The sequence below is a fragment of the Nicotiana tomentosiformis genome, chromosome 5 (genome assembly GCF_000390325.3).
Source record: "Nicotiana tomentosiformis chromosome 5, ASM39032v3, whole genome shotgun sequence".
NCBI lineage: Eukaryota > Viridiplantae > Streptophyta > Magnoliopsida > Solanales > Solanaceae > Nicotiana > Nicotiana tomentosiformis.
The window spans coordinates 11,869,097-11,881,199 of NC_090816.1; the positions used below are offsets into that span (position 1 = coordinate 11,869,097).

A 12,103-nucleotide genomic window follows, 5' to 3' on the forward strand; every position below is an offset into this window, starting at 1 on the left:
GTGTCATGATACGTCTAGTCCCAGGTTCAGGGGGTGCCAGTTTAGTAGTCTAATTTGACTTCATTTGGTTGGCTTTGACTGAGTATTAAAAAAAATGGATAGGTAAAAAAAGGATAGGCAGGTGGGGGTAATTATTTTCTGTTGCATGATTATTTGCTAAACTTCCCCATTTTTCAACGGGAATGTTACACAAATAGCCAGCCAGATTCTATGTTTACTTTTTCTAGCCGGTATACATACATTATACATTGATTATATGTAGTTATACATATATTATACATGAATTGTACATATATTATATATTCACTGGCTATTTATCATTTAAGAAATTAGGTGGGCGGCTATTTGGGTTAATTCTTCTTTTTCAATAACCATTCGCAAATGTGGTTTGACCTCTTTTGGTGGGGATTGCATCCGTACTATTGGGCTACTTATGGCTCAAGGTAAACTAGGATCATAAATGGAAGGGATTTTTACCTTCCTATATTATATATGAAACTTTATTACCCTCCTTAATCAAGTTTGAACTTAATTACATGGTCATATACAATTTACCAATTATATACAAACTAGTTTTAAATGAGTATCCCTTTATATTAGGAATTGAATAAGGAATCGGTTATTTCCCATCCTTGTTCTCTCTCTCCTGCTCTCTCTCTCTCTCTCCTGCTCTCTCTCTCTCTCTCTCCTGCTCTCTCTCTCTCTCTCTCTCTCTCTCTCTCTCTTTATCTCTCTCTCTCTCTCTCTCCGTCTCTCTATCTCTCTATCTCTCCTTCTCTATTTCTTCCCCAATTTTTCTTCCTTTGATGTTCTCTACTTTTTATCCTTTCATGTTGTATATAGTTTTAATGGAATTCATCAATGGATTTCAATCGTTTTACTATAGAGTTTTAACTTAGCAATTACCTTTCATGTTGCACGATTGGTGTTCAAATTAAAATTGTCAATCAATAAATTTTGAAGGTGTTTGACTCTCCACCATTGACAGCCATTAAAAAGTTTTGAAGCTTTGAATTCGAATTTAGGTTTTCAAAAATTATTATTTATTTGGATTGGGTGTTGTTGCAAAAAATTGGGAATATTATTTGGAGTTTATATCTCAATTTTGAGGGTGGTTGATGAAGATTAGACTTGATTTTGGTTGAATTTCAGATTCAAACTCGAAGAAGAAGAAGAAGAAGAAGAACACATATCATACAATGTACTTACGAAATTGCATTAAAGTTGATTATAATTGTAAATTGTATTTAAGTAGTATTCTGTTGTAGTTATATATATTTTTATTTGAATGTTGTATGAAAGTTGAAAAATAGTTGTATAATGTATGAATCGTTATATGAAATTTATATTTAAGTTATAAATACTATTTTTTTTTACATAAAGTTGTTGATATGTATCAAAATTGTATTAAGAGAGAAAATTTTGATTGAAATTTCAAAGAGGAAGAAGAACACACCACATATAAAATATATACAAATCATATACAAAATACATGCGATTGCAGCTCATTAAAATATGAGTAATATTAAATGCAAGTCCGGTGAAAAAAATATTAAACAAAATTTCTAGTAACTTTTTAAATATTCATAATTTATGACGGTGACAACTAAGAAAATGTTACAAGCAATTAAGGCGGCAGAAAAATAAGGAAAGAGGAGAGGAGAAAACTAAATCCCCTAATTTAAGGTACTAATAATGGATTGTATATAATTTATAAGTAATCCTTGTATAGGGTGGGTAATATACAAAACTAAGACAATTTCGGTAAATAAATTTTAAATATTGTATAAGAAAGAAAAAATCCCTAAATGGAACAACTTAGCCCATGAAACCAATTTGATTCCATAAGAAGAACGATTTGAAGCCCAAATCCAAGGACAACCTTGTTTTGTTTTTTTTGCAATTTGAGTTCTAAACCCATAGATTGAAGATCTTGGATCCGTCGATAAGTAGACAAAAGCAGAAGGGGTTCTGGCATGGTATAACAACATACCCATATAATTGGTAAAAAATAGCCCTAGTTATAGATATTGGCATCAAATAGCCAATAAATGTATATCACAATAATAATATGCATATCACAACTTTTTTCTTCTTCTTTGTCTATATTAACATGTATATTAAAATTTTATTTTCATTCTTTGTATATAAATAATATTATTCTTTGTATATCGATAATATAAATTATATATATAGTTATTGCTGCCTTTATATCAATGTATATCACAATAAAAATATTGTATTATTTGTATATCACAGTGTATAGCACATCAGACATGTGTATACCAAAATAGATATCATAAGTTTATTTTTCTTCTTTGTGTATATCAAAAATTAATTTTCTTTGTATACCAAAATATTATTTACTCCTGCAATTATATTTATTATTTTTATATTTTAGAACTTGCTTAAACATGCTATATAAAAAAAAAATCCTTTTTTGATCAATAATTAATAATTATATTATTTGTATATCACAATGTCTAACATAATAATAATGTGTATATCAAAAAATTTTATTAAAATTTTATTTTCCTTCTTTGTATAACACATCTCAGATTGAAAATTCAAGTTCAAGATGGCTCCACATGTGTATCCCCTATTGTAACCCATGTATATGTTTTTGTGCATCAGTGATATCTCATGTATATTATGTGTGTCTGTGTATATCCATGAAAAATTGTGTTATATATACGATATATAATGTGATATACACGGGCGTCCATAAGAATATTGTGTTGTATACACGATATACAAAGTGATATACACAGACGTCCTTAGAAACTTGTGTTGATCTACACGATATACAACGTGATATACACATGTCACAGTTGGATTTTTAGGTCTGATATTTTACCAGAAACCAGTTTAAATCACTTCTAATCTTGCTCAAATTTTGTATATAGCCTTGTTTACGAATTTTTAACCAATTTCAATCACACCCACTCATTCAATCCAAACAAAAAAAGGAAGAGAGAAGAAAATTGAAGTTGAAATATATTTTTTCTCTCTTAATTTTTGCTAATCTTGCTCAAATTTTGTATATAGCCTCGTTTAGGTATTTTCAACTAATTTCAATCACACCCACTTATTCAATCCAACCTAAAAAAGAAGATAGAAGAAAAATAAAGTTGAAATATATTTTTTCTCTCTTAGTTTTTGCTTCTGATTTTCTCTGATGTGAGATCAACCTTACCTTTTTATCCCACTGATTGTTTATTGTATAATTTGCAAGAATTTTTGCTAAACTATGAGAAAAAAGAGAAGAGATAGAAGAAGAAATACAAGGAGAGAAAAGGGATGGGAAGCCAAAATAAGCGTGTTTTTTTTTTTAGAGAGAATATAAAAGAGAGTAGTTTTTTTAAGATTTGACTATATAATGCCAATTGTTTGAGGCTATCTTTGCCAAACCTAATATAAGGCTAAAAAATTACCAATTCATGTTATGATTTGATTATGGCTTCTCTTGACCACTCTCTTGGACCGAGTTGAAACAAATTGATGAAGTTCAAATAATCCTAAACTTTAAAGACAAAGATTTGGCATGTAGATTGATCTTCGTTTTGAAAAAGAATGAAAGCCTAAGGAGGAGTCAAGCCTTCAATTTTTATATCATTTTGAGCATTACTTCTTTTTATTTTAAATTTTTATATAAAGTAATTTACAAAAGTACAAACTAGATAAAAGTACCGAATTAAGCTTTTTATAAATTTTTAAAAAGATATGAAAAAGTTTGTTTGATTCATCAAATAGTAAAAACTTTCAAAAAGTTAATAACAGCTGCTCCCTCTATTTCTCTTTGCAGTAATAAATTCAGAGTTAGCACAAATTATATGCTTTTAAAAAGATTAATTTAACTCAATAAAATATTACCTACAAATTACAATTTACATCTGCCCCTCACACAGAATTAGTAGCACCAAATGCGGGGTATTATCATTTGTAGTCCGCACCAGAAACTATTTATATTCAATAGCCGAAAAAGTTTATAAAATTTGTATATTTTTTGTATATAACACACACACACACACACACACACACACACACACATATATATATATATATATTTATTTTCCGCCTATTATTTTGAGAGCGGCTATACATTGTCTTTTTTCCAACAAATGCCATATCAATATACTTACAGAGTTATATATATATATATATATATATATATATATATATATATATATATATATATATATGTGTGTGTAGAAGATATACTTCTAGAACACAAAAAGAATAAAAATAATATAACACGTTGGCTCTGTATAAGCACAAATTGCTGACATAACGTACGTAAGTACGTCTTTAGAACTTTTCCTTTTCAATTGTGCAAAAAAAGAAAAAGAGAAAGGAAGAAGTCAAAGGATGAGGGAATGTGGTTTTTTGACAGACCACCTACTTAAGCACATCATTTATTAAATCTAAGGCTTGTCGTTTTAGATTTCTCTAACTAAATTTCTAGTTAGAATACAGAACCAATCACATCTTTAACCGAGTACTTTATTAGACACAACAAACTGAAGATGACCTTTTGCCATCTTTGATTTCACCCTCTAGACTTCATCCAATTTGGGTTAGTAGCATATTTTACTTCCACTAAAATAAAAGAGTCTAGGAGCCTTGCAATAACGGTAAAGTTGTCTCTACGCGATATAAAGTCACGGATTCGAGCAGCAGAAGTAGCCACTAATATTTGCATTATGGTAGCCTGTCTATATCATACTCTTTTGGGATGCGGCCCTTCCTCAAACCCTGCGTGAACGTGGGATGCCTTGTGCACCGAGCTACCCTTAACTATTTTTAAATAAAGCAGTCTGGTGCACTAGTTTTTGCTATGCGCATGACTCGAGGAAGTAAGGGTCAGACCCGGACCGTATTGGGTGTTATGCACGTAGCCACAGTAATGTTATTTTTACAATTTAAGCCCGCGACTTTCTAGTCACATGATACAATTTTTTATTAGTGCGCCAAAATTCCCGTCCAAATCCAAATACATATTCAAGTATCTAATAGGAGTAATAAGCCTAACCTTCAAAATTTATTTCTTTTTTCTAATTCTAGTAAAGATCTTGTCGTGCGACACCAACCTATGACTTCTATGACCTACTAATAGATTTTTACGTTTTAACCAATTCTTGGTCACTGCTTTTTAGAGTTTAAGAAGTAATAAGCAATGCAAATTATGGTTTGCAGCTACTGGTTCGTTGGATTTGAAATATAATCTACGGTATATTTATTTCTTATATATCACAATAGCTTTAGCTAATATAGTAATTTGATGTCATAAATTAAATAAACTGCCAGTTATCTAACAAAGAGCAGAAATTTCCTTCAGTTTTCTGATAGACTAGCCAGGATACATGGTATATAATCATAACACCAAAGTTTGTTGGATAACAGCACATCGTTAGTATTAAGCAAAAACCATAAAAATGATGTTTCCTTGAAAATTGAGAATATAACAAACTCAAAGAAAAAGTCTTATAATGTAAGCATTATTCATGAAAATTACTGCAGTTAGAGATAGGCTAAGTGGTTGAACCAACACCTTCTACAGGGTTGAACTAAGTTTTGAAAACATAATCTGTCAAACCTTAGACTACTTAGTTCTCTCTTCTTTTCTCCCTATAAAAGCATAGATTCAATTCACAAACAACCATTGAATTGCATCTACTAATACTCAGAAAGAGTTTTAAGAGAAGGAAAAAAAATGGAGGCTTTCAAAAGCATTGCCAACCCTTTGAGTTCTTTCTTCTTTATATGCATTTTGCTTCTCTCGGCAAATGCGGCATCTGCGAAAACTCACTACCATGATTTTGTTGTAAGCTATCCAAGATTTCCATTCATTAAATTTCCTAACATGTCGTAAATGTTACAAACTATATGATACTGACCTCTGCTTTTTGTAACAGATTCAAGCAACACCAGTGAAGAGGCTGTGCAAAACTCACAACACCATAACGGTGAACGGACAATTCCCTGGACCAACACTGGAAGTAAACAACGGGGACACTCTCGTTGTAAACGTTGTCAACAAAGCTCGATATAATGTCACTATTCACTGGTAAATTGATGCATGCAGAACTCAGATTAACTGATATATGTTACGCAAATAAAATAGAAGCGATTATATGTAATGGCATTTTCTTTGACATTTTTATACTACTTTGTTGTGTATCAAAAGGCATGGAGTAAGGCAAATGAGAACAGGATGGGCAGATGGACCAGAATTTGTCACTCAGTGTCCGATTAGACCAGGAAAGAGTTACACTTACCAGTTTACAATTCAAGGACAGGAAGGAACTCTTTGGTGGCACGCTCACAGCTCGTGGCTCAGGGCTACGGTTTATGGAGCTCTAATAATCCATCCAAAAGAAGGAGAATCCTATCCATTTGTTAAGCCCAAAAGAGAAACACCAATTATGCTTGGTACTACTTCTACCTTCTCTTCAATACCAAAAGCTTTGATCATTTCTGAAAACAAATAGTACTAGTTATGCATTTTCTCATATATTCTGTTTTTTAGAAATTTCGTTGAAATGATAGTTTGACGATGATGATTAGGTGAGTGGTGGGATACAAACCCTATTGACGTTGTAAGACGAGCAACAAGAACAGGAGCAGCTCCAAATGTATCTGATGCATACACCATCAATGGTCAACCAGGTGATCTCTACAAGTGTTCAAGTAAAGGTTAGTTCTAATCTCAAAATATTTGAAGTACCAAGAATGAAACCATCTAATACTCTTAAAATATCAAATTATAGAAGAAAGTCTACACATAGTATAAAGCCTAATTTCCACCAAACCATGTTACACTAGTGTTCACTTACATAGAAATCATGTTAATGCAGATACCACCACAGTCCATGTGGACACTGGCGAAACCAACCTCCTCCGAGTTATCAATGCTGCACTCAATCAACAACTTTTCTTTACTGTGGCCAACCACAAGCTTACTGTTGTTGGAGCAGATGCCTCTTATGTTAAGCCCTTCACAACATCAGTCCTTATGCTCGGACCAGGCCAGACAACTGATGTCCTGATCAAAGCCGACCAGCAACCAGCCAAATACTACATGGCAGCACGTGCCTACGCAAGTGCTCAAGGCGCCCCTTTTGATAATACCACTACCACTGCCATCCTTGAGTACAAGACATCTTCTTGTTCTTTGAATTGTGTCAAGACAAATCCAGTTTCCCCATCTTTACCAGCATATAATGACACGGCCACTGCAACAGCCTTCACAACCAAATTCAGAAGCCCAAGAAAGGTCGAGGTGCCCACTGATATCGACGAAAATCTGTTCTTCACTGTTGGGCTAGGACTCAACAACTGCCCAAGAGGCGCTCGCTCCAGAAACTGTCAAGGTCCAAATGGAACTAGATTCACTGCCAGTATGAACAACGTATCATTTGTTCTACCATCCAACTTTTCACTGCTACAAGCACATCACCAAGGCATACCTGGTGTATTCTCAACTGATTTTCCAGCAAAACCACCTGTAAAATTTGATTATACAGGCAATGTAAGCCGGTCACTATGGCAACCTATTCGAGGAACAAAGCTGTACAAGCTGAAATATGGGGCAAGAGTGCAAGTTGTGTTACAGGGGACAAGTATATTCACAGCTGAAAACCACCCAATTCATCTTCACGGATATGATTTTTACATCATTGCAGAGGGTTTCGGTAACTTTAATCCAAAAAGAGATGCAGCTAAATTCAACCTTGTTGATCCACCTCTCAGGAACACGGCCAGTGTACCCGTCAAAGGATGGGCAGTTATCAGATTCGTTGCTGACAATCCAGGTAACGGAAATCGATAGTGAAACAAGTACTTATATCTCTAACTATCTCCAGCGCTTTTCTATAGCATGTCACATTTCAATGCTACAAATTAACTTACAATATTAACTTAAAACAGGAGTGTGGCTAATGCACTGTCACTTGGATGTTCACATTGGCTGGGGTTTGGGCATGGCGTTCATCGTCGAAAACGGAGTTAGTGAATTGGAATCATTGGAGGCTCCTCCAGTAGATCTTCCTGTCTGTTGACAACTGCAACAAGAACAACATTATACAACAGTCAAGCCCTAGAGAAACCAATTTAATTGTTTTAGCCATTCTAAATGATCTTCCCTACAATGGGGCTAGTTCTTTTTTGCTGTACTATAATCCTTCCCCCACCCCCATATATACTTGAATTTCCTCTTTGATTTTTTGATAGATGGCTGGATTAAGATAGTGGCAATACTCCTAAATCAATTCAGCATCAAGCTCAGAATATCCCCAGATTACGACAGTTGTATTTTGTAATTCTAGTGAAATTAATAGAGAAGAATTTAATGGAATTTTTTAGTAAACTTGATTATCCCTCCACAAATCAGTACAACAATTACAAACTGCCTGTCTCAAGAAATCAGTACTGCTATGCAAGGCAGTTTCTACAATGCTACAAATTAACTTGTGCACCAGGCAGTTTCTATAGTAAACTTGATTATCCCTCCACAAATCAGTACTGCTATGCAAGTGCAATGTGAAAGGGCAGCCGGTGCACAAGGCATTCGCGTTCACGCAGGGTGCGGGAAAGGGTCGCACCTCAAGGGTATTGATGTAGACATACTACCCTAGGGTAATGCAAACACTAGTGGCTGCTTCTACGGCTCTAACACTACTTTACAGTTGCTCCAAGTCTCCCTTTCAAGTACTATGCAAGTGCAATGTAAAAGGATAGCCGCGTGATCTAGACAGCTTACCCTAATACAAACATTAGTGACTGCTTTCACGGCTCGAACACGAAAAGGTCACGCTGCAAATAACTTTACGATTGCACTAAGGCTCCCCTTCAAGTGCAATGTAAGACAAGAAAATGTAGAAACAACTGCAACCTTTACTTAGTATAATTTGGTCCAAGACAAATCTTTTGAGAAACCAAAGAATATAACGATAAAGTAAGCAGTAATCAAACAAAGCAAATCCGTGGTTTATTAGAAATCACATTGAGTACTAAATACAGCCTGTGAAGTAAACTGGCTGGATGATGAAAAATCTAGGCAAGAGCTAATAAACAGTTACCTTAGGTGAAGAAACAATATTCTATAATGACATTCTTAGCTAAAGGCATAAATTTGACTTTAGCAATCCGACCCGCTTGACCTTTGCAGCTTGTTTTGTCACTTTACGTATAATGTCTATTTTGATAACGATGAAAAGACCCCTGCCTTTTTAAATAATTGTGTCTTTCACATTTTACTTTTTTTCTTATAATGTTATAAGTTTATTTTTCAAATTGTTAGTGTGTGATATTATGAAATGTGATAAAAAATAACATCATCTATCCAAATATTCTATTTATTAAAATATAATATAATATAATACGAACATTAAGAAACGATATGTAACAACTATCCAAACAAGCGGATAGAACTCACCAGACACTCTTACAGAATACAAATATTATCCTTTTCCTTTTAAAAATATTTAACTTTTAAGTCAAATACATAAAAAGATATTTTAGTTGATACCAATTATTGACCTTTAATACTTCCAAGGGGTTGCTTAGTTTCACGCTGGGATATTCAGGAATTAATAATCCTAGAATTAAAATTTGAAATTGTTATCCATACCTTATATGGGATAAGTTAATATTAAAATTTTAATATAAAAATTATAGCGATATTAACTAATGTAATCCTAAATTGTATCCCAGAATTTAATATGAAGAATTAACTAAAATAGCCGCTTATCCAAGAGTTTAAACTTAAAATATGATAAAACAATATGCATATAATCATATATAATAATTATTGTTATAAAATATAGCTCAAAGTAACAATATATAACAAGAAAAAACAAACTAAGAGATATAGAGAGAAGGAAGAGATTTTCTTCATCAATTGTGTGTATTTTTCTATCTATTACAAGACTTTTATATAGGCATGAAAAGTGAAGAAAAATATGTTATTGAATATGTCATTAAGCATTTGAGATAAAGATCATGGAGGAAGAGTAGCCACCATAATTTGATTTTTCTTATAAGGAAAATAAATAATGTGTCTCATTAAATCCTTATTAGGAAAAACCCTCTAAAACAATTCTAGTGAAGGAAAAAGAGTACACATGTTTATAAATACACCTTTTGGTTGACTCGTTAAAAACCTTCAAGAAAAACCCAGTGGGACGAAATCTTGTAAGGGAAAAAGAGTATAACGCGTATTAACTCCCCCTGATGAGAGCATCAATTCACATCCTTGAGCCATCGCATCCCAATCTTGTATACTAGTTTCTTGAAGGTTGATGTCTGTAGATATTTGGTGAACAAACGAATCTGTTGCACATTGATATCACCATTCTTTTAAAGATCGTGTGTGAAAAATAACTTTGGTAAAATGTGCTTTGTCCTATCTCCTTTTATGAATACTCCCCTTCAATTGGGCTATGCATGCCGCATTGTCTTCATACAAAATTGTGGGTAGTTTGTCACACTTCAAACCACATTTGTCTCTAATAAGATGTATTATAAACCTCAACCAAACACATTCTCGACTTGCTTCATGAATAGAAATTATCTTAGCATGATTAGATGAAGTAGCCACGATTGATTGCTTAGTCGATCGCCAAGATATGAAAGTACCTCCACATGTAAATACATAGCCTGTTTGAGATCGAGTCTTGTGTGGGTAAGATAAATACCCAGCATCGGCATAACCAACAATATCAGGACTACAATCATTGCCATAAAATAATCCCATATCGGTAGTTCCTTTTAGATACCGTAATATGTGTTTGATTCCATTCCAATGTCTCCTTGTAGGATCAGAGCTATATCTTGCTAAGACATTAACTAAAAAGTTATGTCAGGCCTTGTAGTATTAGCAAGATACATTAGTGCACCAATTGCACTAAGATATGGTACTTCAGGACCAAGAAGCTCTTCATTCTTTTCTTGAGGTCAAAACGGGTCCTTATTCACATCAAGTGATCGAATAATCATCGGAGTACTTAATGGATGTGCTCCATCCATGTAAAACCATTTCAATACCTTTTCTATGTAGGCAGATGGATGAACAAAAGTCCCGTTTGCCAAATGTTCAATTTGCAAATCAAGACATAATTTTGTCTTTCCGAGATCTTTCATCTCGAATTCCTTCTTTAAATAATCAATTGCCTTTTGTAGGAGTTCCAATAAGGTTTATGTCATCAACATATACAGCAAGTACAACAAACTCTGATGTTGTTTTCTTTATAAAAATACATGGACAAATGGCATCATTTATATAATCTTTCTTTAATAAATACTCATTAAAGCAGTTATACCACATTCTTCCTGATTACTTTAGACCATACAAAGATCTTTGGAATATCATTGAAAATATTTTTCGGGATTTTGAATTATGTGCGTCAGGCATTTTAAGTCCCTCAAAAATTTTCATGTATATCTCATTATCAAGTGAGCCGTAAAGGTAAGCTGTAACCATATCCATTAAATGCATGCCAAGTTTTTCATGGGCAGCAAAACTAATGAGATAACGGAACATTATAGCATCCATAACAGGAGAATACGTCTCTTCATAATCGATACCAGACCTTTGTGAAAATCCTTGTGCAACAAGGCGTGCCTTATATCTTTGTACCTCATTTTTCTCATTCCTTTTACGTACAAAGACCCATTTATAGCCAACAGGGTTAACACCATTAGATATTTGGACTACAGACCTAAAAACTTCACATTTTGCAAGTAAAGTTAATTCTGCCTGGATAACTTCTTTCCATTTTGGCCAATCATTTCTCTGTCTACATTCATCGATGGATTTTGGTTCAAGATCCTCATCTTGTTTCATTATTTCAACATCGACATTATAAGCAAAAACATTATCGATAACAATATTATTTCGGTTTCATTTTTTTCCGTTGAGACATAAATTATTGAGATCTCTGCATTATCATCATTTTCAGGTACCTGAACCTCCCTTGAGGTCTTATTATTTTTTATGTCTCTATGCTCTTCTTGAGCCACTACCTCCGTATTATGATCTCTTTGATCATTTGCTCCTTTTCTTTTTCGAGGATTTTTATCCTTAGAACCGATTGGTCTACCA

General features: G+C 33.4%; 1 protein-coding gene across 1 annotated transcript; it reads left to right on the plus strand.

The window, feature by feature from the left end:
• Positions 1 to 5,613: 5,613 nt before the first annotated feature.
• Positions 5,614 to 8,368, plus strand: LOC104090859 (laccase-12-like). The gene is made up of 6 exons (XM_009596056.4): positions 5,614 to 5,824; positions 5,916 to 6,067; positions 6,188 to 6,432; positions 6,568 to 6,696; positions 6,858 to 7,814; positions 7,930 to 8,368. The coding sequence occupies exons 1-6, from the start codon at positions 5,714 to 5,716 to the stop codon at positions 8,058 to 8,060; spliced, it is 1,725 nt and encodes a 574-aa protein (XP_009594351.1). The 5' UTR covers positions 5,614 to 5,713; the 3' UTR covers positions 8,061 to 8,368.
• The last annotated feature ends 3,735 nt before the right edge of the window (positions 8,369 to 12,103 follow it).